Here is a 26,656-nt window from a genome sequence, read left to right as displayed (position 1 = left end):
AGATCATTCTAGAAAAACAGGGTTTAAACAGCACCCTACTCACACATGAACCAAAGCAAGTTTGTGGGCACATCTCATAGGCTGATTCCAGCATAATCACCTACTCACCAAAATAATTCTCTTTTTTTTTTTTCCCCCCAGATCAAATGAGAGCAATTACATTGACGTAACAACACTTTTTAGGTAAACGTGTGCCTAAATTTTACACATCTCTACTGAGGTTAAACTGCAGAGTTTGGGGCTCACTTCTTGTTCTGAATGATAAGAATCACGAAAAATCCCTTCCCTCCTAACAAATTACTGCATTTCAGAGACAAGAACAACTGCAGGGCTGCAGCCAGCCAGCAGCACCCAAAGCTGTCTCCCACCCAATGAAAACTGTAAGCCACAATGATTAAATAAAGCTGGATGCTTGCTAGGATTTTAAGGTTTTCCTTTGGTTCACAGCTGAAAGAATCCCTGGCAAGGCTCACTGGTTTTGTCCTGAGGAGACTTAGCCCTGGCAGCCACAGGGACACTGTGCCAGCCCAAGAGACAGCTGGGGGGCTGGGAGTGTCCCCAGACCAGACCTCATGGTTGGACTGCTGAGGGTCTGCTGCTGACAAGAGGACACAGAAATTATCTTGCATGCCTTGGTTAGAAAAACTCCTTTATTGATTCCCAGGGAAGCTGTGGTTGCCTCCTCCCTGGAAGTGTCTAAGGCCAGGCTGGACAGGGCTTGGAGCAACCTGGTCAAGTGGAAGGTGTCCTTTTCCATGGCAAGGGGTGGAACAGATGGTCTTTAGGGTCCCAGTTCAAATAAATCACTTTATGATTAAGCCAAATAATTTGGGTTGGCACAGGCAGATCTTCAGATCATGTAAACGGGATTTAAAGAAGTGTCCCCTAATGCCAGACCTTCCACGGGTACCTTAAGAGCCAGAAGTGTTGGGTGATGCTTCCTGGCTCTCCAGCAGTCCCTGGGAGCCCATCAGATAGAGATTTTCTAGAGCAATGACCACCTGCTACGATGATGTCAATCCACTACCTAAGCTCAAGAGCACAGATAAAACCACAACCTCCTCTTGGAAAGGAAAAAAAAAACCAAACCAGAGGTAGAAAGTGCAGAGCAGGTGAGTCACCAAGAGCAGAGCTGCAACCTCTCCCAGATCCCTGCACTGCTGGCCGACCATAACCTCAGCTGCATCTTCCCAACCCTACTTGAGTCTTTTGTCATGAAGAGCCAGATGAAAACATCAAGCTTCCCTTGCCACTTCAGTGATAATTCATAACAGAACTGCAAGAGCTGATCTGCTGCAAAAAAAAAAAAAAACCCAAAACCAACTCCAAAACAAAACCAAAAAAAAAAAAAAAAAAAAAACCAAACAACACCCAGGCACTTTTGAATTAATTCCAGTATTGTATTTTGCAGCCAGATTTCTAGGAAATGTTGTGAATAATCCAAGTAATTCAGTGGAGTGTTGTTGGGGTTTTTTGTTTTGTTTTTACAGAACACGGGAGCACGTGGAGTTTCAGTTTTGCAGCAGAACCCTCAGAAATCAGGGGTGTTCCTTCTATCATTTTATTAGAGACCTCCTGATAATTCCAGAAACAAAAATCTGCAAGAGACCTGTGAGCCACCCCCTGGTGCTCTCCCACAGGTAGCAGCAGTTCACCTCCTGCTGGCAAACTGGGCATCACACGGGGGAAAAAGCCACTGTGAAAGGATTTGTTTCACAAAAACATTTAAATTAATCTCCTAGTTAAGCAAACAATTCCAAGATAAACAAAGTCAAATATAAAAAAAGAAAAAAAAAAAGAGAAAAGAAAGAAAATCCACTCCCCCCCCCACCACACATACCAAGCTGAACTGCAAACTGAAAAACAAAAACAAGCAGATAAAATATATCCAAACATCCCAAGCCAGACAGGGGCCTTGGGGCCCTTCAACACAACTGTGATTTATTGTGCCAGCAAAACCAATTAATAAGTCAGAGGAGACCAAGCAGTGAGGGATTTGCTCTGGAAGACTAGAAAAAAAAAATAAATTTAAGCTGCAGGATGTTGAGCCAGCTTTAAAACAATGCAACAATTCAGATATCCCCAGCACTGCACTGGGATTCCTTCCCTTGGATGTTGCAAGAGGAACCCGAAAACTTCTGGGTTTGTGTCTTATCAGGGAAAATCCTTGGCTCAGATAAAAACCTCATCATAATTTAGGCAGAATTTAATCACTTGCAGGTAATTCCGGGGCCTTTAGAGCTCATCCACCTCCACAAGGAGAGTGCAGGATGCTCACAAGAGACAATGGGGGGCTTGATGAGTCAATTCTGAGCCCTGATTGCCGAGCTGCATTTCATCAGGACTCCAATTATCCCCGGGTTTGGACTGGGGCTACACAATCATCTCACTGCTCACTTAAATTCACCAGAAAGAAAACTCATTTGTCAAAACAACCTTAACAGAAGATTTAAGTGACTTTAAGACACAGGGAGGGGGACACCAATTATCATCAGGCCCTGCCAGGTTTGTTTGTGCAAGAGGCTTCTTCCACAGGCTCAAAAAATGAGTAAAACCATGGATTTTCATCAGCAAGGTGGCAGAGGACTATAAAAAATGACAATAAACATGGGTTGGAAACAGCATGGCCAACAGCTGCCATCAAATCTGCTGCCACCACACTCAAATCAGAAATCTCCAACTGGGCAGGCACAAATATAATTCCTTCTTTTTCCTCTTAATACTGCCTGTACAGAACAAACTACTCACCACATTTTTTTCCCCAGCTACATTTTAAGTCTTTACCTCATGCAAGGCACTAAAAGCCACAAAAGTGGCTTTCAAGTTCTTCCAGAAAAAGGGAGAAATTTGAACTTAAAGCTGAAGACATGGTCTCCTTGATAAACTTTCCAGATGTTTAGCTAGTTAGGCTGGGAGATAGTTTGGACTACAACAACCCACTGAACTTCCCAAACAGCCACATATTAATTCACTAGAAAATCCTTCCAGGGCTTTCCCCAGCTCCTCAGTAATTAACAGAGCTACAAATTATTAAACACTTGAAGTTTTTATGGATGTAAACATCCAAGAGGTTCTTCCAAAGCTCTGCTTCGGTGCCGAAGCCAAGATCACCCTCACCACAACCCTTTCAACTAAAAATGAGGTTTCAGCTTTTAAATTTTAACATCGCTGCAGCTGCTGTTGAGAACACAAGGAGGGTAAAGAAAAGTTAGCTGGCAAAAGACAGACCCAGGCTCTGAACAGAGCCTCAGATATGCTCAGAAACAAAAACATCCTAATTACTAAGAATACAGAAAACCATATGTATATGCAAGATCCCAGGAGGAGATAAGGGAAAAGCGCTACTCTACGCAGAGCAGGAGTATCAAAAGATGTTCCTCTGCTGAGAAAGGAGGAGGGGAGGGAAGTGTCCAAAAAAACCAGAATTAAAGAGGTTTATTTTTTTCTTTGCTCTCTCCCAACACAGCATTAGGAGATTGGGGATTTTTATTATTTCAGAGGTGGGGCAAGGGCATCTCTTGCCTGGCAGATCCCCACAAGTGGTGCCACAAAGCAGCTCGGTGATTTTGTAGCTCCGTTTCAAAACAAGCTGCTTTGAAACCCTGTGAAAAGGTAACGTCTTTGTCTGTGGTTTCCTCCAGCCCCGATGATGTTTTGGGGTGAAGGATTTGAGAATCTGAGAGCACGAAACTCCTGCAGAGAGATCACCAAAGCAGCGCCTCGCAGCAGGGTGGGAACATTCACACCAGCAGCCTCCAAGATGTGCTGTCCATACACTCCAAGGCCTCGGCTCAATCAAGCAGCAGAAGGTGACTCATGACTCCACAGCAGCTGAACTCTTCCAAAAGGTCAGTTTGTAATGAGGAGTAAGAGTGACAGCAGATTTAAGCGTGACATAACCAAGAAATCCACTGTATTTCCAATCGTGAATAACACAACGCTCAGCACTGCGTGCGGGCTGAGGAGGAACTCACAAGCAACATCCTCTCCTTCCCCAAACCACACAGAAGCACAACAGGAAAGCACCAAACAGCTTCTTGAAGCCCTCAGAGGCAGCTCCAAGGTGCTGTCTCCTTAAGACAAAGGAGGAAGATGAGTAATAACACAAATATAGGGCAGAAATGCCCATTGCCATGGCACCAAGTCGACAAAAAAAGAAGCCTCTCTCAGAGATTTGCACAGAGGATGCCACAACTACAAAAAAAAACATTCAGAGATCTGCTTTTGGGGTTTTTTTGTTGTTTGTGGGGATAGTTTGAGGAAGGCAAGACGGTGAGTCCTGAAAGGGGACATGTAGAGCCGCCTAAGATGTTAGGACAGACAGCTGGGCTTGTGTTCCCTGTGGCAGAAATGTTTGGGATGAAGTAGGGCTCTGTCCTGCCTCCAAAACCAGCAGTGTTTCTCCCCAAGCCCTTACACTGCTCTCAACCAGAAGCTGGAGGCTCAGTCACCTCTCCAGGTCCCAATCTGGGTCATCTTCTCACATTCCCAGTCCTCAGAAAAGCACCGACCACATCCCAAGAGCCCACAAGTGAGGTGGGAAGGAAGGAAGGAGCAGGGCTACCCAGACCTCGTGCCCCACATACCCTCAGAAAACCTCCCTGAGGTCAGGCATTACTTTTTGCCCCTCTGCAACTCGACCCAGCCTCCAGAAAACACCTCTGACTAGAGATGAGAGGACTGGCTCCCAGTTTCATCCTTTGACTCCCCAAAATTGGTTCTTTGTACGAGAAGAGGAGAGCCAGTGCCAAAGGAAGTGCTGCCACCAGCGGTGCTGGATCAGCTGACGCCTGGCAGACATTCAGCTTCCCCTTCCAGATGTCAACCTAAGGCTTGACCCCCTGGAACAAGAAAGATGAGCCTTGTGGCAGCTGCAAGCATCTAAGGGCCTAAATAAGCAGAGAATTTTAGTCTTTTCCTCACACCTTTTGGAAGTCCTGAATATTCCCAGCACTCCCAAGGGCAGGAAGCCCCAAGCCCTCAGGGACTACTTCCTGAAGAGGCTGGAACTCTCCAGAAGGTCCCTCCCTAATACCCTACACACATGCTATTTTAGGGGAAAACACAGGGCAGGGAGTTGGAACTAGATTATCTTTAAAGTATTTTCCAACTAAAATTATTCCATTTTTCTATTTCTCCCAAATCAGCAGAGAAGCTGGGACTTCACTGCCCTTCAACTGTCCCTTTGTCAGTGCAGTATCTCCAAGATCTCGGTCACCTTTGAGGCAGATGATCCAAGTTGAGGCAGATGATCCAAGTTTCCAAATGCCACCATTTAATCTTGCTTCAAAGGAAAAAATCCCAATCTTTGCACTAAAAGATGTGTCTGCCAGAGCCATCCAACATTTGCCTGATGCTCCTTGGCTGGATGTCTCCAAAGGGATCCAACACCCACGCACGATCCCCACTCCAGAAAAAGACAAGCAAATATACCTGCCAGGCTGTATGACAGGAAAACATCATGAAAGAACTTGAAAAACAAGGAGCCACCCAGAACAGTCACTGATGACAATGTGGAGTTGATTATTTACTGCCTGACTATCTCAAACATCTACAGGATTTAAAAACACGGAGCCTGCTCCCAGGACAAGATTACACAACCACCACACCAGATTGTTTTTACATCACACTTCAGCTACATGGATTTTGTATCACCCATGTCAGGTTTTCAGCCACCCCTGCAGTGCAGCTCTCCCTCCAATAAGGTGTGTGCACAAAAAAGTCAAACGATACTTGCCACTCTCTTCAAAGAAGTATCCATTTCTTGACATCGCTGCTGGTGGAGACTCTGGAGAAGACAGAAAAAACGAAACATGAGAATCATCAAGATGCTGAATGTCTTCACTTTCCAGCAGAAAACCAGGCCCAAAATACTGCAGGCATCAGATTCTCCTGAATGTGGTAAATGTAACCTTTTGCTTATTGATGTCATAATATTTACCAGAACTTTCCTTTACAGCCACAGGCAGTACTTGAATAAAAGCCTCAGACATCCTGGGCTGGGACCACAAAAGAACAAGACTAAAGATCAGGATGAGTCTGATCATTTCAGGGATTTACCAAACTTGAACAAGTATGTCAGCAATAATACATGCTGAGCATCTGAAAGGTTTTTTGTAAAAATACAAGCCATAATGAAGCCCAATTGTACCTTGTGCTCAGATAAAAAGAACCAGTTTGATGTAGAAAAAACAACTCAATTTCAATGAAAATGGGGATTCACTGCTCATCCTGCTCCTCCTAATCATTAGGATAACCCCCAAACAGTGCTTGGCACTTGAAGATAAGCCCCAGAACACTCCAGCCTTCCTTGGCCCACTTCCTGAGCTGGGGTCCTGCAGCCAGCACCATCTGCACCAACAGGGGCTGGTGAGGAAGCCACAAACGGGAAATGATGCTGAGCAAGAGCGAATCCACCAACACAACAGCAGCAGGGATGTATCCCCATCATTTATCAGGGAACAAGGGGTTTGGTAGCGAGTCAGTTCTGCAATTCACTGCTGGCAAAGCGGGTATTGAACATTTCTTTGTGGGATAACAGAGCACAGCAGCACCTGCTCTCAGGTGCGATCAAGGCCTGGTGCCCAAACCCAGCCTGGCTGTTCTGAACACTGACAAAAGGTGACAGCTCAGCCTGCATGGACACAGGCAGCAGCTCCCCTGTGCAGGTGCATGGCCCATTTTACAGTGAGTAACAGAGCTCTTGACTTCAAGCCCTGAGCAGGAGTCACCCAAGCAGCCCTTTGGAAACCTGGTGCTCAATGCTGCTGCCTCTTCACACACTTCTTCCCAGCCAAAATGCAATCAGAAAGAGGAATAGGTTTGCTCTGTCTTTCCCCACTTCATTAGGCTAATCAAACATTACCTACGCAAGCCTGGGATGAATTTGGGCCAACAAGGAAAGAGGTTTTGCCTGCCTTATTGTTCTACAGATTAGGCTTCCTGCTTTTCCTTTGAGGTATGACACTGTTTCCCAAAGACCCTTTCTCTGCCCCCTAACTTTCGGCTTCCAGGTTGCAGGCTCTTTATTCCCTTGTACAGTGTGCCGTGTTTGCAGGCCTCGCAATTCCTCCTGCTCCCCCGGGAGCCTTTTGTGCACATGACGGATGCAAAGTCACGCCACTGACAGCAGCACCTCCCAGCCCTGTCACTTGTCACCACCCAGACCTTCCAGTGCAGACAGGTTCCTGAAGGGATACCCTGATGGCCATTAAAAAAAAAGGAGCCAGCACATAAACCAGAGGGCAATCCAAGTGTCTGGTCCAAGGGAGAAACACAATGTTCCAAAGTTCATCCCAGAACAATGGGCCGGAGGAACAAACGGCACCGAACTGTGGCCAAGGGGCACCCATTACACGAGTCAATTGTTTCCCTCCACCTGGAAGGGAAGGAGAAGATCCATCCCGACTGATTAGCATGTTAATGATCAAAGGAAAGTTTTTAAAGAGGCTCTTATTGTGCAATGATTGCATTTACGTATTTCAGGGAAACAAACAAAATACGCCTCAGCAGGCGGATTACCCAAGGAATCCACATTCCCACCAGGATGGTTTATCCATTTCTCACTCCTCTTATGGCTTTCTGAGGGAGCCTGCAGCAACATGTTCATCCTTCACTGGGCTAAATGAGACACTTTGCTTTTCCTTCAACTGAACACAGCTACTTCTGTGGGTTGATGCTGTCTAATGATGGGGAATTGGTTGGTTTCTTCCAACTGCACCATTGCCTGGGTTGGCATCACCTCTTTATGGGAGACTGGTTTGGTCCCTGCTTGGACCAGGCATGAAAAGGGCAAGGCTGGGGTGTTACAGCAGGCAGTGCCATTTCATTAGGTGCTAGTGGTTCCTCTGAGTCACTAACGAGCCACAATCCCCCCGGCAACATGCTCGGGTAATTATGGTGAAGGTGCTGTTTTTTTCAGATGAGTCATAAACCAGAGGTCTTAACCTTGTAATTAAAGATGCAATGGCACGTTTGGGGGGGGAAAAAAAGTCAGGCGTTCACCCTACTATGTCCTGGCGAAAATCCAGCCCTGGTAATTTGTCTTCTCCCAACATAATGCTGTCCCACAGCACCAACCCAATTCAGACTTCCAAACAGCCTTGTTGGCGCCTTTGGAAAAGCTGTTACATCCCCCACGGAAGGGGCACATTGACGTCAGGAACCTGTGTGTGGCGTGCCCAGGAGGTAAAAGGTGATGGGTGTTTACACAGGCCCAGACACAGGCAGGGAGCCATGGGAGAAGCTGAAAGGTCAGGGATCAGCAGCACAAGTGGAGGTAGGAAGGGTAAATTGGGAGCTACGGCATCTGCACCTCTGAGGCACTGAAGAACACAACATTCACCCGATTTTTCATACAATAATTTGGGTTGAAAGGGATTTCTGAAGGTCTTCTCCACATTCCCTGCCATGGGCAGGGATATCTGTAACTAGATCAGGCTGCTCAGCACCCCATCCAGCCTGATCTTGAGTATTTCCTGCCATGGGGTGTCCACCAAATCTCTGGGTAACTTGGTCCAGTATTTCACCACCATCATTGCAAAGAGTTTCTTCCTTGTGTCTAATCTAAACCTCTTTTCATTTAAAACCATCACCCCTTGTCTTATCCCAACAAGCCCTTCTAAAAAGCCGGTCCTCATCTTTCTTAAAGGCCACCTTTAAGCATAAAATGTCACAGGGAGGTCACCCTAGAACCTCCTCTTCTCCAGGCTGAACAACCCCAAGTTTTTAACTGTGCAGAACAAACCAGACAGATCTCAGGGGCAGTCCAATTAATCTCTTCCCTCCTTACACCCCAGTCCCTTTCTCCCTGTATTCCCCCAGTCAGGAGCAAGCATTCCTTACGCTGAGGGATGCTACCTAAGGACAAGGCCAGCTGGCTCGTGTGGAAGTGCAGGCTCAGGAGCAGCCAGCAACACAAACACATCAGCAGGCTCCACCTGCTCCCCTCTCCCAGCGCTTACGGGATTTCACATGCAAGGTCTCGGCTCCTTGGCCGGGTTTTGCTGCGGACGGGAGCGATGGGTTCGGGTTGTGCAGAACTGACAGCAAGGCTGAGCCCTGTCTGCTCCAGCAGCCACTGCCTGACGCACACACCAACCTTGCATTTCCTCTCCCCACCTCACCTCCACTCCTGAAATTAAAAAGAGTTCAACCAAGGGCCAGTTATGAAACACCGCAGCGATCAATGCAATTGTTGGGCTTAGGGAAGCCTGGGCAGGAGTACAAGTCTCCAAATTCATTAGGTATCAACATGATAATGCTCCAGGGTTTGCCTGAAGTTGCAGAAGTGTTTCCATGAAGGATAAATCTTCCTCCAGCCTGCGAAGTGCAGGGGCTCAGGGGTTCCCCCTCTCCACAGCCTCGGATCCACCAAACCCATGCTGCCCGTTCTTTCACCCAGGTTTTCTTACAAAGACTTCAACAATTAAAGAAAAAATCCAAGCAAAGAAATTTTAGCAAGACAAAGTCTTCTAGAGACAAAGCTGGAAAGCACTACCCCAAGGAGCAAAGATGCACAGTGCAACAACTCATTCCTGTGCCTCTGGTATCTCTCAGAGAGGTCCTGCCCTCACTCTCCAGACACTTTCTCACCCATCATCTACAAGGACAACCAGACTCTCCAATTGCTCTCCCTATCCAAAGGCAGAACAAGGTGACACTTTCCACTACGTGCCCAAAAGCACATGGTACAGCTCTTAAGCAGCACTCTTCTTTTCTAAAAGTTAATTTACTCCAGAAAGTAACTTCCTACTGCCACCCCACCTTATTCCCTGCAGGGATGTCTGTTCGATGAGACTAAATTGGAGAGGCACATGGTGTTACCACTTCCTTCCTTTCTCAAAAGGAAAATGTCTGAGCTTTCTGAGAGCTGAATTCAGAGGTGAAGAGCTGAAGTGCTGCAAAAGAGAAAACAAAGCTGCTTTTTCTAGACTCAAGGATACAACTGAAGATTTCATGGCTAAGCCGAGCTGAGGCAAATGCAGTGACCCCAAGAGCTACAAAGGCAGAGGAATATCAGAGAATCACAGAATGGTTTGAGCTGGGAGCTCAAAGACCATTCAGTTCAACGCTCTGCCATGGCCAGGGACACCTTCCACCAGACCTAGATATGACATTTATTTTTTAAGTGGTAGCAGAGTCAAGTTTGCTGTTCTTGTCTAAAGTGCTTGGTTTTAGGACTGGGATGAAAACAGCTGATCCGCCACGGGAAGCACCAGATAGGAAGTGGGTATATTTCCTGATTTCTTACATTCTTATCATTTTTACATTTACATTGAACAACAAAGCCCTGCCATGCCATCCTCCATTATTAAATTCCTGTGGGCACCATGTCTCCGATCTAATAACCCATTTTGACTCCCTTGCTTTAAAGTTAGCAATAAGTTCTCTTGAGCCTTGCAATACTGGAGGATTATGAATAAAAACACATTCTCGGGATACTTTGGTAACTCAATTACAAATGTTCTGTGCTGGCATCTTCCAAGTAAACAGCCCTTTGCAGCACAAGCCTTATATTGAAGTGAAACACAGCTCTGCAAAAGCTTTCTACAAGTACTACCACAGCCTTCAGCTTCTATGATTCCTCTCTGGTAAATCTCTTAACAGATCTGGTGCCTTGATATTTAATTGGAGTTTACTTTGAGACAACACCAGTTTGAAAGAGGTACTGGGGAAGCACTTTTTTATTTACAGGCCCTTTCATATTGGCAGTTCCTGGGTTGTCTCTGAACATGAGCAGCTCATACATCTGGAGAATTCAGTTGCCCCAGAAGTTCTGGTGAGAAAAACATCAGCATTTTCATTATCTTTTACTCACGGTGTGCTTCAATATCCCAATTTCATAGAACACTTTGGGTCAGCAGGGACTTAGACCATCTTGTTCCAACCCCATCTAGTTCCAACCCCATATTCCAACACCTTCCACTATCCCAGGTTGCTCCAAGCCCCATCCAACCTCCAGGGATGGGACAGCCACAGCTTCTTCAACAACCTCAATTTCCACCATTTTTTGCTGGAGCTCTGAGGACATTTCTCAGACTCATCAGCACATGCAATGTCTTGCCTCGAAGCTGATAAAACAAAACACGTCAGACTCCAAGCAGGAAGTTACCACAAAAATCACTTGTTTGTGCTGAGAAAGCCTTTAGACTTTCCCCATTTCCTTCCAGGAAGAATTAGTAATTACTGCAACAGACTGAACTGCCCAGTCAGACAACTGGGCAGAAACGGGATGGGTAACTGGAAAAAAATCCACCTCCCAGAAGACATGCAGGGCTTTAGCTTTGCAGCAAGGACTTGGCCACTTCCAGCTGGCTCCAGGAGTTTGCCAGTCAATGTCCACCACCACCACCATTAAATGTAAAATGGGGAATGTTACACTTAAGTTGCATCCCCTCAAACAGATCCAGGGACAGTTGCAGCTTGGACAAATTTATGGTCTCATTCAAGGCTTCAAACTGGGGGAAGATGATGCAGCTTCCCCTATCCAAGGCTGCACCAGACCTGGTGTTAAATACAAAACCCAGATCTCTTCTTATTCTCTGCTCTCTCCACCCCAGCATGAATTAACATCCCAGGACAAAGGGATTCCTGCACAAGGGATCTGGAAGCTGCACTCAGGTTCCTGCAGTTTGGGGCAATGGCAGAGTCACAATTTATGTGCTTTAAATACCCCACAGCTAAATGGTGCTGCTCCCCTTCTCCACCCAAAGTCAGCAGAAACAGAGACTTAAGAGAAAATCCCACACACAAGAAACAATACCTCAGGGGAAACCTGTAGGAGAGGAGGAATTTTTTAATTATATGGAGCATTGATTGAAATTGGGTTTAAAAATCTCAGTGTGCAGCAAGAGCTCAACTGTAGGAGGACAAGGAAGCCTCCAACTCCTTTGATAATACAACAGCATCACAGCAGAATAGGACAGGAGCTTGACAGGCAGCAAATCTGATCACAGACGAGACAATCAGCTCCAAATATGCCAGTATTACAGTTTTTCTCCCACAGAGCCTCTCCTGTGCCCTTAAAACAAGAGATTCTGGGAGTTTTCAGGAAGAACCAAGCAGTGCAGGCTGTTGGTGGAGACATTCCCTGCAAATCGTTTAAAACCACCCAAGTCAGCAAGAATTAACAGACAGCAGCAAGCAAAAAGCTATTCTGCATCAAGTTGCCACTTCTCATTTCTATCTACACTTCCAGCAGCTGATTCCTTCCCGCAGCTTCACCTAATTCAGCTGGAAAAGCCTGGTGAAAGCCCAGCTCCTGCTGGCACAGAGATTGGAATATGCCCCCGTGCTGCTGTTCTGGGCAATCACAACTGACAGACAGGACAAGAGCTGGAGATTTGACTTGTTTTTCTCCATGCCTACAGAGATGTAAAAAAAAAAAAAAAAAAAAAGGAAAGAAAATAACCACAGAAGTCAGGGTTTCCAAACTGATCACTGTAATTCGAGGAGGCGTAAGATGAGTAAGGGATACTTGTTAAAACCTGGGCAGGAAAGTGCCTGGTAAATGATGTCTGATGCTGCCAAGCCCAAACACAGACCTCTCCCCAAAAAAAGCATCCATAAAGGCAAAGGAAAACATCAAAGACAAAATTCAAGAGGGGCAAAAGACATTTTGTAAGTCATTAAATGAAGAATATCATCACTGGAAGTCCCAGGGAGTTTTTTCTTGAAGGGCTGAGTCAAGATCAACGAAAGGACTCTTCTTGGGCACAGCTTTACAGCCTTTCCCTTTGTCAGCGCAGACACATCCATCCCCAGGAGAGCCTGAGGGGGATCATCCCTCCCTTCCCAAGGCACAGCAGAGCCCTATCCCTCCCCAGCTCACCCCTTCTCCAGCTCAGTGCCAAGGCTGCAGGGAAGGGCTCTGGAAGGACAGACAGGCACCAGCTGAGGTCCTGCTCCCCCTGGTTCCAGCCACCACAGATGTCAAAATATCTTCCCAATACTGTTCCCTACACCAGGAGAGAGTGGGCAGTGCCCCACAGTGCCAGCTCAGGGCATGCTGCAGCTGGTACCCACAGCGAGGGCAGCTCCCCTCTGCCTGCACCTGCTGCCCCTCACCTTCCTCACCTCATCTTCCTCCTGATGAGCCTGAAAAACACAGCCCCTGAAGGAAAAAAGCACAGCACACCTGGAGAGTTAACACAGGCAGCACAAGGGTGCACCAGCAGGGGCTGGCATCATCACTGGGCAATAAACCAGGGATATTTACTGCAGGCTTTTACCTAAATGGGTTGATTAAAACATCGTCTGCATGCAAATATCTACAAGAAATCAACTTAGGAGGTCTTGAAAACAGTTTAGGAGATAGCCATGCCCCAGAAAGATTTACATCTACTCTGAAGCTCTTCACCTCAGGAAACTTTTAGAAGATGAAGTGTTGCTCAGAGCAGACATCGAGGAGGAAAGTGCTTTTAAGCAACCCAATTTGATGGCAAATTATTGCTCTAGTCCAGAGACTCAGACCTGCAGGGACACAGGCTTTGCCCTATGTATAAACACCTCCTCTAGCAAACCTTACGGGAGAGAATGTTTCTGTGAAGTAATTCATTAAAACTGCCTTTATGTTTAACACGCCCCTCTTGCCACAGAACTGCATTGATGTGTTGCTTATTCCCCTATGCCCCTACCAGAAGTATCCCCAAAGGATTTTCACCCTTTGCTTCCCACAAGGGTTTCACTCCCCCAAATCCCCATTTTTAGGATTCAGAGGTCTGGATTATCCAAACTAAACATCACACCCCTTGGAAGTGTCCCATTCCTGTGATTTTTGGAGAACACAAACCAGCTCTCTGTCATTTCTAGAGCTATCCCAACTCACTTGGATGTAAGCTTCGCTCCATGGGTCTGTCTAAACAGTGTCCTCCATCACTGTGGGATGACATCCCAGTCCTGGTCCAGGCAGGAAAACACAACTTTATGTCTTTGAGGCTCATCAGGCGCTCAAGGCTCAAATCATGGATTGTATGCAAGCAGCTGGATATTCTTCTGAGGATGGAAATGGTGTGGGGAGGTCTCAAGTTATGCCACGGGTCACTGTGGTAAATGAAACCCCAGAACTAATTTTCCCAGTGGCTGGCTGGGAAAATAAAGCATCATATTGAAGGGATAAAGCAGGAAGCATCCTCCTGCCTGCTCCCTCCCAGGCAAACACACACCCACACACAGGCTCAGGGATCAGACGTGGCTGTTTTCAAAGCCTTTTCCTCACTGCCTTGAACAATTCCCCTCCTCAGCTTCCTCCTGAACACCCACTGCAATAAAACCAGCTAATAAAGAGTCACTGAGCAGTGACAGCTCCCAGAGACTTCCCCCCCACCCCAAAAAAGAAAGGTGTCTGGATTTAGCAGGAGCACCACATTACCCAGGTTGACTCATCACAATTGAGCCCACCCAAGCAATTAATATCCGAGGCTGCCTCCCAGAGGTGAGCTGCAAGAGGAAGCGACCCTGCACACCCAGAGTCAGGCAGATGCTTTCCCAACGGGATCTCCACTCCTCATCCACTGGATTTCTTGGCCAGCATTTCGCAGGTGAGCAGGACAATTTCAGCAGCAAGGGAAAAACAACACTTTGAGATTTGGCTGTTGGACTATTTGGGCTATTTTCCCTTTTTTTTTAACAGGTTGAAGGGAGAGGTTTTGTTTTGTTGGACCCTCTAAAAAAGTGATTTAAGACTTGCAAGGGTTTCTTGCGTAAGTGCTACATGGGGAGGAGAGACAGCAAATACCTCCAGAGATCCCACAAGCTGGCAAAGGCCCAAGATCAGGCCAGTTGAGGCTCTTCAGTAGACTCTTCCTGAAACATTTAAATAATTTAGAAAGCATTAAGAGTGACAGCTTCTTACTGACAGCTTCTCAGGCAGCTCTTTCCCTTGCAGGGCCCTATCAGAAGCCTCATCACTCTTAATCCAAAAGAAAAAGAGATACTGCAACAGCCCCAAACCTTGGTCAGGGTTGAAGATGGATTTTAAAAGATGCCTGAGAGATTTTTCTCTGCTGAAATGCCTTCCTTGTACAGGCAGGTCTTCCAGGGGCCATCACCTGCCACTCATCTGCAGTGGCACTGTGTAAACCGTTCAAAAATGGTTAAGAGACAGTCTGACAACACTTCACTGACTTGGGGCTGCTCAGAGGGTGGGAGCTGCTCCCTGCAGGGGTTTAAATGTGCAAATACTGTAAAAATTAAGCAGCAGGGTGGGTATAAGCCCTTCTTGGGGGTTTAGAAGAGATGCTGCAGCACCACCAGTCTCACACTGGAACATCCCTCCCTCCTTCAGGGTACCAGGGTCATGTTCTGGAACAAAGTGAATTTCTAGAAAGTTTTTTCCCCCTCTATCTTATCACCACCAGAAATGAAAACAGCTGCTGAGAAGGCAGCAGTGGCTGAGCCAAGCTTTTACAGCAAAGTTGTTCTGCACCCCTTCCCCCCCCCCCCAAAAAAAAAGCACTGGATGGAACAGATCTAACCCACAGAAAAGCAGAAGTCAGGCCAAACCCAAGGTCTATACTGGAAACAGAAGCAGAGCAGTGAACCCAGCCACCTGATCACCAAACACGTTTTCAGTTGTGCTTCTAATCAAGACTCAGAAAGAAAAACCTCCCTCTGCCACGAAAAGCAAGAGCAGCCCAAAGGGTACCCAAATGGCCACAGAGCTGCACTCTGCAGCCTCATCCATCCCCCTACAAACAGGGTCTGCAATTCCCACCACGCTCAGCAGGATAACACAAATCACCCCATGCAGTTTCCCATGTTTAGGAGCCATAAAACAACACCAGTGACAACAACAACAACAACACAGGTGGGGGGAGAGGCAGCAGCACCAGATCCCATTTTGCTGTCCATCATCAATCCAAAATTAAAATGCCCCAGTCCAGTGATGAAATAATTGCAGACTGACACTCCATGAGATAATGTTATTCATTAGGATGATGTTTATGGTTCATCTACAAGGCTTCCATGGCTACAGCACCAGGGATGATGTTTGGGAGCATTTCAGACACACTACATCCATGATTTTGTCTTCACTCAGCACTGCACTTCCCCCAAGTGAAACAGCTCTATGTAAAGCTCACTGACAGGCTGGGAGGATGTTTTGCCATTAATTAAGAGAAAAACCAGAACAGGGAAGCTCTTCTGTGCTCATCTCCCCATGCATACCTTGAAACTAAATTCAAGCCCCGGCAGCCAGCAGCACTCTGGTTAATTTAAATGGAATTCAAAAGGCATTCTCCATCCTTAAACACAGAGACATCCAGCACAGGCAATAGATATCATCACTAAGCAGAGCAAAGCCCATAGAAAATACATCAAGCCCTGCCTTACTTTAGTGAATTAAATAATTCAAGAGCTGGCAGAGCTGCTTTTTTAGATTTCCTGACCAAATGCATCACCCAGCAACAGCACTGCTTCAGTTTGGGGGGGGGGGTTTAAGACCACAACTTACCTGCACTACTTCTTCAAGAGAGAGATGCCTCTGCTCCCCTCAGGGCTGCTTCCCCCGAGCCACCAGCACTTGTCCCCAAAGGCCACTCGCTCAGGTGGCCAAGGCAGCGCCGGCTCCTGCTTTTTCACTGGCTCCAATATTAATCCATCCAGAGCATCTTTGTCCCTCACTTCCAATTGGCGAGCGGCGGATGGGTGGAGTGAGAGTGCGACCCATTAGCTCCCAGATGGACACCTCCAGCCCAGCTCTGCCAACCCCACACCTGGGCAGCACCTCTGCACATGACACCACTGCCCCAGCCAAGGATTTGGGCTGCCTCCTCCTCCAGCCACCCAGATCCCACTACCTCTCGAGCTGTTTGCCTCTAAGAGCAAAAACAGAGTAGTTAAAGCGACCCAGCGCTCCGGAGCCGGAGAGTTTTGCTGGATGCCAGATGGAGAAAGCTCCTGTGCCTCCTTAAAAAAGAAAAAAAGCTCTGTGGCAGCCAGGCTCAACTGAAGTGAGAAGATGCTGTACCTTACAGAGAGAAGTACAGGGAAAGCCAGAGGATGAAAAAAAGGAGGGAGGGAAAAAAAACCTGCTGCTGAGAGGGAGATAGAGCAAATTCCTTAAAGACACAGCTGCCGTGCCTGCCGGGCTCTGGTGTTTCATCCAGCTCAGCTGCACAGCAGCAGCAGTGCAAGGGTTAATGCATGCATGCAGTGGAATGAGAAACAGGGCAGCAAGTCTGTGCTCCAGCAGCAAGTTGCAGAATTTAGAGCTGAAAGACCTCACCTCATCCGAGGGGACTTAAATCCGAGCCCATGTGCCCAGAGCTGGACCATGCGGTGCCTAAGAAGCTTTGGAGGGAAGATGCCACATTCTCTGCTCCAGCCTATTCTACTGCTTCACTTTCCTTACAATTCAAGATTTTCATCACAATAAGCCAAGTCTCCCCCAGCTGGATATTTAAAGCCCAGAGGAATGGTCTACACTGGCCAAAAAAAAAAAAAAAAAGAAGGGAAACAAGAAAAAGAAAAAAACAAACTCCCCACAGCAACATCAACTCAGCCTTAGAAAAGGCAGAACCCTAAAAGAATAAGACAGCAATAAACAGCGAATTATCCAAATGCTGGCAAGGCTGGGTCACTCCCCTACAGTAACTCTGACAATTGCTGTGACTTCAGTTAAAAAAACTCCCAGTGATGATATTTACCAGGAGGCAGCAAACGCTTCCCAGAGCAAGGCAAAGGGAGGCAGCACACGGCTGGGGAAGGGGCATCCCTTTAGCAGAGGGAGCCTCGTGCCCCCATCCCCAGTCCCTGCCACGGACGCGTTTCCGCTGCACAGAACCACAGGCGATGCATGTTATTAAACACCTCCCACGCGTTTTCTCTGCCGAGACTGCTCAGCCAGTCTCCTCCATGTTTTGTTGTTTTTTTTTTTTCTCCCATGCCACCTGACGAGCTTTTCCAGGTAAGGCACATCACAGACTAGCAATAAGATGCCAAGGAAGTAGAGCATGGTTCAGAAAGTGTTTGAGGGTGGAAGAGATCCCTGGAGGTCTCCAGCCCCACTCCTTGCTCCAGGCAGGACAACCTTTAAAGAGAAATCAGGACAGCACCTCATCTTCCCTAAAAAAAGTTTTATAGGAAGTTGAGACTCCCATCCTTAGGATCAGCGCTTAGAGAGCTCGGCTCCTAAACCAGCGGGATTCCCCAAGCTCCCCACATTACATTAAAGCAAGATTTGAACCAAGCTGGATTTTCAAGGTAATTCCTTGTAGTGAGACAAACCTGCATTAGAACATCTTCAAACCTTTCTCTATCCCCACATCTGATACCTTCACTAACAGTTTAGAGGACACCTGACAGCATCACAACCCTAAAGCTGACCCGAGCCCGCTGAGCCTCCAGCAGGTATTTCAGGTTTCACACAGTGCCGGATTCATTTCAGCAAGTGAACAAGCTTAGGAAACAAAAGACTGGCTCAGATCAGTTTCTATTTTTAATTTTTTTCCACGCTGAGGCTGTTTATCAGCTCTCCCTGGGTGCAGCAGGGACCAGAGCTGCTCCTTGGTGGAGATGCCAGTGGCCAAGCTGTGGGACCAGGAGAGGTCCAACAGCATCACCACAACCACCTCCAAGTCCCACCTGCGCCACCTCCCTCTTTACCACCATCTCCAAAACCTCCTCAAACCCCACTGGGATTCTCTGCTGCCCTGTCCCAACCCTTCCAGCCCTGGTCACGCACCGTCCGCTGGCCTGCTCCACCTCTGCGGCACCAAACGCTGCGGCCACGGGGCCAAATCCTGGGAAGAGCCGGCGCTGGCCCCGAACTGGCCATAGGGCGAGCGGAGGAAGGTGAGCTGGGGGTAGCAGAAGGACGCCGGCTCCATCAGGACGGAGAAGAGAGGAGAGCCAGGTACGAAGCAAACCGCGTCTCCCTTCGCCTCCTGCAGCGCGTACTGTTGGGACATGCAGTCTCAGAGCCTTCTCCCAAAGAAGTTCCTTTTCCCCCAAAGGATTGAGTGCAAAAAAAAAAGAGTAATAAAAGAAACCCCAAGGGCGCCAGAGCAGCCCCGCTGCTGCTGTCAGAGCCCAGCAGAGCACACTGGCAAGGCAGCGTCTCCAGCCTGTATTTAAACGCCCCTCTCAGAAAGCAGAGATGCAGCACAGGAAGAGACAAATTCCAGCTCTGCGTCGGGCTGATAAGCCAGGTTTATAATATTCAAGAAGTATTGGCATTACTACAGTTCCTCCCCCCCACGTCCTCCCGCAACGAATATCTTGTGCAGGAGCTTGTTGTGCACAATAAGCAAAAAAAAAAAAAAAAAAAAAAAAAAAGCAAGCCCAATCCCTAAAAAAAAAAAAAAAAAAAATCAAAAAAATCAGCCTGTTCCGGTGGGAACAGCCAACACGTTGAATAAAACAAACACACGCGTGTTAAACCCTAGGGACGCAATTAGGCTCCGAGCAGGGGGAAGAGGCATTTAACTCCTGGAAAAGGAGATGGCAGCGGGCAAGAGGAAAAGGAGAATAAACCTGGTGCCTCACACCGCATCCCGTGGGGTGGCTTGTCCCAGGGAGTGAGCCCAGGTGGCTGCCGCAGGGTGCCAGCACCTGTGCCAACACCAGGAGGAGAGGAAGGTCATCTCATCCTCCTCCCAAGTTGCCCTGTCCTCCTAATTTCCACTCCTGAGTTCCCCTCAGTAGGCAGCACCCAGCAACAACTCACTCCACCTGCGCTCTTCGCCCACCTGAACACCTTGAGACAAAGGTTGCCCAGTTCTGAGCGTGGACCAGCTGAGAACTTCTCTCCACCAGCTTCAAATCTCACCACAGCCCCCATCAGCACTGCTGGCATCCATCCCACCATGGCACAGCTGCAGGGCAGCCACAGCCCCACCAGTGTTTCTCCTGCCACTTCCATCAGGTCCTTCAAACCTGGAGAACCCAAAAGCACCCAAAAAAGTGGAGAAGAAAAGTCCTCACCCAACACCAGCATAAAGTGTTACCCACTCCTGTGGCTGGGCTTTCTTGCTTTTCTCCCCACATTCTCTCAGCAAATCTCTGAGGATTGAAACTGCTCTTGCCTCTGTTCCCTACCCAAATCACAGCCCCACTGGCTCATCAGAGTTCGCAGAACCTCCTTCAGCAGCAGAGGTAGAGTGAAGCCCTCAGTCCTGCTGGTTTTAATTGCGAGTCAGAGCCAGGGATGAATTTAGAAAGAGGGAGTAGAAAAACCCATGGAGTTATGAGTGACAGCAAAGCCCTTTGATACCAAAGCCAGCACTGACAGATGCAGGAGCCCGCAGTGCTCTGCTCTGGGCCAGCATGTCACCGTGCTCTGCAGAGAGCCTTTGTGGGGAACTCAGCCCAGATCAGAGGCAGAAAGTTGTATTTCCAGTAAAAAAGAGGAAAAAAATCTAAAAGACTTTCAGCATCGCCAGGTCCCAGCACAAACTCCTGAAGGAGCTGCTCTGCAAACTTCCCGATCCCAAAACACTGCTCAGACTCAAGTAAGGATGAACTTTGAGGAATTGCCTGGGCATTCCCTGTTTTTAACCACACCGAATCCTTCCCAGCAGACTCCCCACCCAGCTTGGATGGTAACAGCAAAGGTAGCTGGGACTTAACCTGTGCTGGATGTCTTGGCAGGGATTTGCATATTTAGAGGGCAGATAACAGCTTCATGATGATCAGGAGTCATTAAAACGTCCTGAGCTTTGTTTACTCCCAGGGAAATCCTACACAAGGAACCAGGACTTCTCCAGAAGTGGGTTCAGATAAGGAGGAGATAACTCAAGTGTCACCCAACCTACCACAACAGAAAGGTTCTGGGAACCCTGTGGCTTCCCAGAGACGCCTGAATCATAGCACAGTATGAGAATTACTTAAAAAACCCCCAAACAAGCAGCTTTCCCCAGATAATGCGATTTACCACTTGTCCTTAGGCATAAAGTACCTACACAGAGCATCAGTGCAGTTCTGTGAGGACAGAATTGGAGCTTTTGGTCTTACACAGGCAAATAAAACAGCACCAGGTTAAGCTGGGTAACTCTGGACTGAAATCCAACTTTGCAACTAAAACCTGACCTTGAGCCTAACTCTTACCTCAGCTGCCTCCTGCAAGGAGAATCAAACCAAACAACAAACAGGCAAATTGAACAGCACCAGGCTAAGTCTGATAATTCTGGATTAAATTCGAACTTTTGCAGCTAAAATCTGACCCTAACTCTTACCTCAGCTCCCTTCTGCTGAAATATCCAATTTCTCACTGACACTTTCCTTTAAGCCAACGCAGAAAGCTTCCATTGCGGATCCTTTCCCTTTGAAACCCAAGACATCTTTGTTTTCACACTGACTCAACACAAAATTAAAGCTTGTTTTAATAAATGTTTACAGCCTCAAATGATTTACTACAGCTTTACTAGAAGTCAAGCCACTCGGAGCTTACACACAGCTATCTTTTGCCACCGGGTGGGTCAAGCGAGGGCTCCAGTTAAAACCCCAACCACTCTTTTTATCTGCATTTATTTAAACAAGCTGAAGCATTCAAATTGCCAAGGAACAACAGGAGAGCCGGAGGGGAACTTCCTCTGCGGTCCATCATTCTTACGGAGCACCAAGTGTACAAAAGCCACAGATATTTCAAAACTGGAGGGCTCTGGCTGAGATGGATTAGACAACAAATCCCGATTATAGCCGGGAAGCAGCGACGCACGGCTCACAGGGGGGGTAGCAATGACTGAGGTTGCTGTGCAGACAGGACTCAAGTGTTGCCTCGCTGTTCCAGCCTCACAAAAAAACCCCAAAAAGCAGCCACAAACCCAACAACAGCAACCCAGGTGAGACACAGCTGGATTTACTCAACCCTGGGTCAAGCGCTTTATCCCACTCAAGGGGCAGGAACTTGGCAGAGGAGGGTCAAGGCTGAGCTCACACCTAGAGACAATCCCCAGGAGAAATCCTGCAAACACTGAGACAACCTGGGAGGGAAAAAGGAAAACTCCCTGTGGATTCTCCACGTGCACATCTGCCCAGAGAAGCTGTGGCTGCCCCTGGATCCCTGGAAGTGCCCAAGGCCAGCTTGGATGGGGCTTGGAGCAGCCTGGGATGGTGGAAAGTGTCCCTGCCCACGGAAAGGAGTGGGATAAGATGGTCTTGAAGGTCCTTCCATGATTTTCTATTCCTGCAGGACAGCCCGTGGCACAGCCAGGTCTCAAGAATGACAACACGGACACGAAAAAGCAGCAGAGCAAAGCTCTAAGGCAGAACATCAGCTCTAAATGAAAACCTTTCCATTAAACTGGAGCGGGAAAAGCTCCAGAGGCACAAATCCTCCCCCAGCGCTGATCCTCACGAGAGCTTCGGGGACAGCACGGGTGACAAAGCTGCTGTGCCACCTACAGTCACTTCTGCTCCAACACAAAACCTCCCCTGCACCAAGCGCGGTCCCCGTCCCTTCAGCGAGTGTCACCCAGCGCTGCCGCGGCCATGCCGCTGAAGGAAGCGCTTCCTCTGCAAGGCAGGGGGGACACAGCGCACAAAATAACTTTCAAAGTTCACCGTGAATCAGAAAGAGAATTCCCAAGTGCATCTAAACCCCTCCCCCCCGCATTTCAAATAAACTCTTTGCTGGGGGTCTTTCCCAGCACGCACAACTGCCCAAACTCTTCGCATTGAAGTTTCACTTTTTCTGCTTTTTTTTCCGCCTTTTTATTGCGGTTTTTACACCGACGCGGAGTCAGGCAACCTCATCCGCAAGCAGCAGAGCGGAGCTGAGCACCGCACCGTGCCCTCCGCCCCACGCTGGGTGGTGCAAACAAGTAAAAGTGGGGGATAAAACACCCCCAGAACAGCCAGACCCGAAGTTTCCATCGCTCCTTTTCCCCCCGGTCCTCCTGTCCCACCGCATCCCCGGGGCTGGAACACCCCCCTCTGCCCAAGCAGCCCCGCTTTGGGGGTGTCACCACCTCCCCGCAGATACCAACAGGGAAAAAAAAAAAACAAAACCTTCAGCAGCGATGCAAAGCCAAGATTCTTCTTCCCCCCGATCCCAAGAGGGGAAATCAGGACACATCCCCTCCAGCCCACCTTCCCCACCGCATCCCGCCGCGACCCCTGCGCTGGTGCAACAGGCAACAGCTGGGGTGCATGGCGGGGTGACAGGGGACACCCCGGTCCCCCCGAGCCCCCCGAGCCCTGTCCCTCACCGCAGGGCTGGAGGTGGAAGAGCCGCCGGGCTGCCATGGCCGCGCCGCTCATCCCGTCCGCACCATCGCCGCGCCTTCGCCTTCCCCGCGCCTGCCACCGACGGGGGAGGGGGGAATTTCTTTCTTTATTTACCCCCGCCGAAAATAAATAAATAAAAATTGGAGGGGAAAAAAAAAAAAAGAGACAACTCGGGTTTCGCCCCCCTCCTCGCCCCCGCACACGCGCCAATTAAAGAAAAAAATTAAATAAATAAAATAATAATAAAAAAAGCTGGAGAAAGTCCCGAGCGAGGAGCGCGGCTGGAAGGGGAAGGGACAGGCGGTGTCACACCCGGTCGGGTCCTAAAGCCCGCCCGCGGCCCCGGCGGGGACAGCGACACATTAAAGTCAGTTCTTCCCCCCCAGACCCCTCCTGGGGGAGTCTACAGAATTTTTTATATAATATATTGTGTTGGAAGGGACCTGAAAGATCATCTCATTCCAGCCCCTGCCATGGCAGGGACACCTTCCATTATCCCCCGTTGCTCCAAGCCCCATCCAGCCTGGCCTTGGACACTTCCAGGGATCCAGGGGCAGCCACAGCTGCTCTGGGAATCTGTGCCAGGGCCTCGGCACCCTCTTTCTTATCATAAGAAACTCTTCCTAATACTAATTTCTATCTATATGGACATGTATCCTTAAGGTTAAAACCATCCCCTCTTGTTCCAGCACAAAAGGCCCTGGATTGAGGCTCTTCCCTTCAATGAAAAATTAAACCTGTTTTCACTTTTTCAGGGACCCAGGCTGCTGGAAGCACTAGGAGGTGAGGTGATGTTCATAACTTCAAAGCAGGGGAAAACCACAGCACTGACAAATCTTGCTTCTTCCATCAAGTGTGCTCATGGACACCATGGGGTCCCATCATCCAGACTGGGATTTTTTTTCTCTGCCGCTTCAAAATTCCTCTGAAATAAGCTGGCACAGGCACTTTTGAGTCCAAACCAATCCGCTGAGGGTCAAAATAAATCCCTGGGGCACAGCACATGGAGAGAGCTTGAGGTTCTTTACTAAACCAAGCAGCAACAACAGATTTGAAAAGCAGGTGCAGAGCGATGGTCCCAAGCTGCAGCCTTTGCTTTAGGAAAAACCAGGCACATTTAAGTTCTTATACCATAAAGATTGGACTGGGACTGTTTTGTTTCTCCATGTCCTGATTTTTCTTTCCTCCAGAAGGGTCTGAGCTGATCCAGATGCAGGAATTTGGGAATCTTGGAATGGTTTGGGTTGGAAGGGTCCTTAAAGACCATCCGGTCCCACCCCACCTGCCACGGGCAGGGACACCTTCCACTTATCCCACGTTGCTCCAAGACCCATCCAACCTGGCCTTGGACACTTCCAGGGATGGGGCAGCCACAAAATTTGGATATTTGGAAATGAGGGATGAGGAAGGTTTAAAGAAATTTTACAGAACATCTTGGCTTTTGATTGCTAGATCTTGGTGTAGAGGCAGCAGATCCTGAGTGAACCTTCCCAATCTTCTAAATCAACAAACCACATCCAAGGAGAAAACCCCAAACCACCCAGGAAAGCATTTGACAGCATTTGAACTGAGGTGGGAAACTCCCTGCCAAAAGTTGAAGGCTTAAGCTATTACTCCAACATTATTCTCATACTAAATCCAAAACACAGGACGTTACCAGCTCCTGAGGAAAAAAAACCACAACCTTTATCCCAGCTAAAGCAAGGAAACCACCCAAAAAGAGAAAAAAAGTGGGGGGACTTGGTTTTAATCCCGTTATATTGGCTTGGAAGATGCAGTTATTGCAGAAGTGAATCCTTGTTTGAATAAACTGTACATGCTGAATACAACATTTAACTCCTGGCACACCTTGAACACGTGGCAGCTGCACCAGCTGAGCAGGAGCCCAGTGTCCCCAGTGGTCACTTTGCCAGCTCCTCCTGGAAGAGGACAACCAGGAATGACTATGGAATACATAAGAGAGCGTGCAAGGATGATTTTGCAGGTCCGTGTTTTATGCCAGTCTCTTCCAGGAGTTTTGAGATCCCTTCCAGTCCTGAATCCTATGGGCTCTCAGTTAATGGTAGAAGACTTGGCCCCGTATTAACTCCCTTTTTATGCACCAAACCATATTTCCCATCATGATAAATTATCATTATAGCAGTGGCTGTCCCATGCTAGAAATCTTAGCCCCCCACCAGTACCATTTTCTGGAGGGTATCGGCTTATCTGACACGATGCCAGGCACCAGAGGGGACATCAGATACTTCTGTGTCTGGCGCTCTCTGGTCTATCCCAGCATCTCCAGACCTGATCTTTGCAAACATTCTCCACTGTCACAGCCAAGCACAGTCACGCAGGGGCAGCTGGATCCAAGGAGCAGGAGTTACACCCTTCCCCAAGCCCATCAGCTTCTGAGGAGCCTCATCCCAACATTCCCCTCCAGCAGGTTCTTAACTTTATGCACAAAGCCAAGCTCCCTCCCAGGCAGAAGTTCATTTTCCTCTCTCATCGACTGACTGGTTGGCATTAAGCAGCTCTTTGTAGCCAGGCTGGTTTGTGGCTGGAAACCAGCGGGAAGTGGATTTTTGCTTCACAACCAGATCATACAGGACCTGCTTGCCTGGTCCAGCAGGATCAGCCGAGTATCCCAGCAGAAGATACTTGGGTTCCCTCCAAGCCAGGGACAGATGCCAGGTATATTTGCTTTTTAGCAGGATGCTTTTCCAAGACTCTGGTTGATTTTTTTTTTTCTTTCTGGTGGCCTCACGTTGGAGGCTGCAAGAGCCTGGACCCGGAAAGTAACACTAGGTGGACCCAAGCATTGCAGAGAAACCCTTATCCCATCCTCACGAAGCAGCGTGGGACTCCCAAGCTGTGACAGAGCCAAGACTTGAAACAAGAGCAGAGAAGTTGCTCAGGGGATCCAAATAAAAAATTCAAGTACTACCATACCTGCAGCCTGGGTTGTTTTATTCTGTTTGAATCATGAACTCCTTAAATCCCACCCCACCTCCTGCTGCTTTGACTGCAACTCAAGGGAAACCTGAGTTCTCTTCCCAGCTCCTGCTGTACATCCTGTTCCGTGCCATCACCTGCAGGACACTGCAGTAAAAGGCACAGCAGAGGGAGCAGCGACCTGCTGGGAACTCCCAGGTAACTCCTGCCTTGGAATCCTTGTCATTTGGGGTGGGTTTTAAGTGTTTATCCCACCACTGTTTGCTTCGGTGCTCTCTGGCTTCACCCCTGGAGCTGAATCCCACGAGTGCACCGCCGGGGATCCCATTTCAGGACACACATTTCAGGCTGTTCTAGGGAGAGCCAGGCTGGTTTGAGGTACCAGGTTTGTTTTCAGGAATCAAGGAAATTAAGTTTAGAGGCCAAGGGAACCAGTAACCTGCAATTTGAGCAGGTTTCGAGAATCTGAGGTGAGTTTAGCAACTGCCACCTTCTTTTGGTGCCTTTTCAGCTCACAAAAGCACAAATAAATATTAGACTGAACAGCATC

General features: G+C 48.2%; 1 protein-coding gene across 5 annotated transcripts in view; it reads right to left on the bottom strand.

Annotated features, from left to right (window-relative positions):
* Positions 1-23,272, bottom strand: part of SLC4A11 (solute carrier family 4 member 11) — a 93,889-nt gene extending 70,617 nt beyond the window's left edge. Inside the window, exons 1-3 of one of the 5 annotated variants that reach the window (XM_048304161.1) lie at positions 17,228-17,764; positions 16,454-16,622; positions 5,738-5,788 (exon numbers count right to left, since the gene is read on the bottom strand). In XM_048304161.1, coding sequence (XP_048160118.1) covers positions 5,738-5,771 — 34 coding nt within the window. In that variant the 5' untranslated portion in view covers positions 5,772-5,788; positions 16,454-16,622; positions 17,228-17,764. Of the gene's footprint in view, positions 1-5,737; positions 5,789-16,453; positions 17,162-17,227; positions 17,765-18,685; positions 19,118-23,150 lie in introns of those variants that run through there. The other 4 variants (XM_048304159.1, XM_048304157.1, XM_048304158.1 and 1 more) reach the window with 4 other exon arrangements.
* Between the last annotated feature and the right edge of the window lie 3,384 nt (positions 23,273-26,656).

The sequence above is a fragment of the Corvus hawaiiensis genome, chromosome 5, assembly GCF_020740725.1.
Source record: "Corvus hawaiiensis isolate bCorHaw1 chromosome 5, bCorHaw1.pri.cur, whole genome shotgun sequence".
NCBI lineage: Eukaryota > Metazoa > Chordata > Aves > Passeriformes > Corvidae > Corvus > Corvus hawaiiensis.
This window is presented reverse-complemented; position numbering and strand designations above follow the sequence as displayed.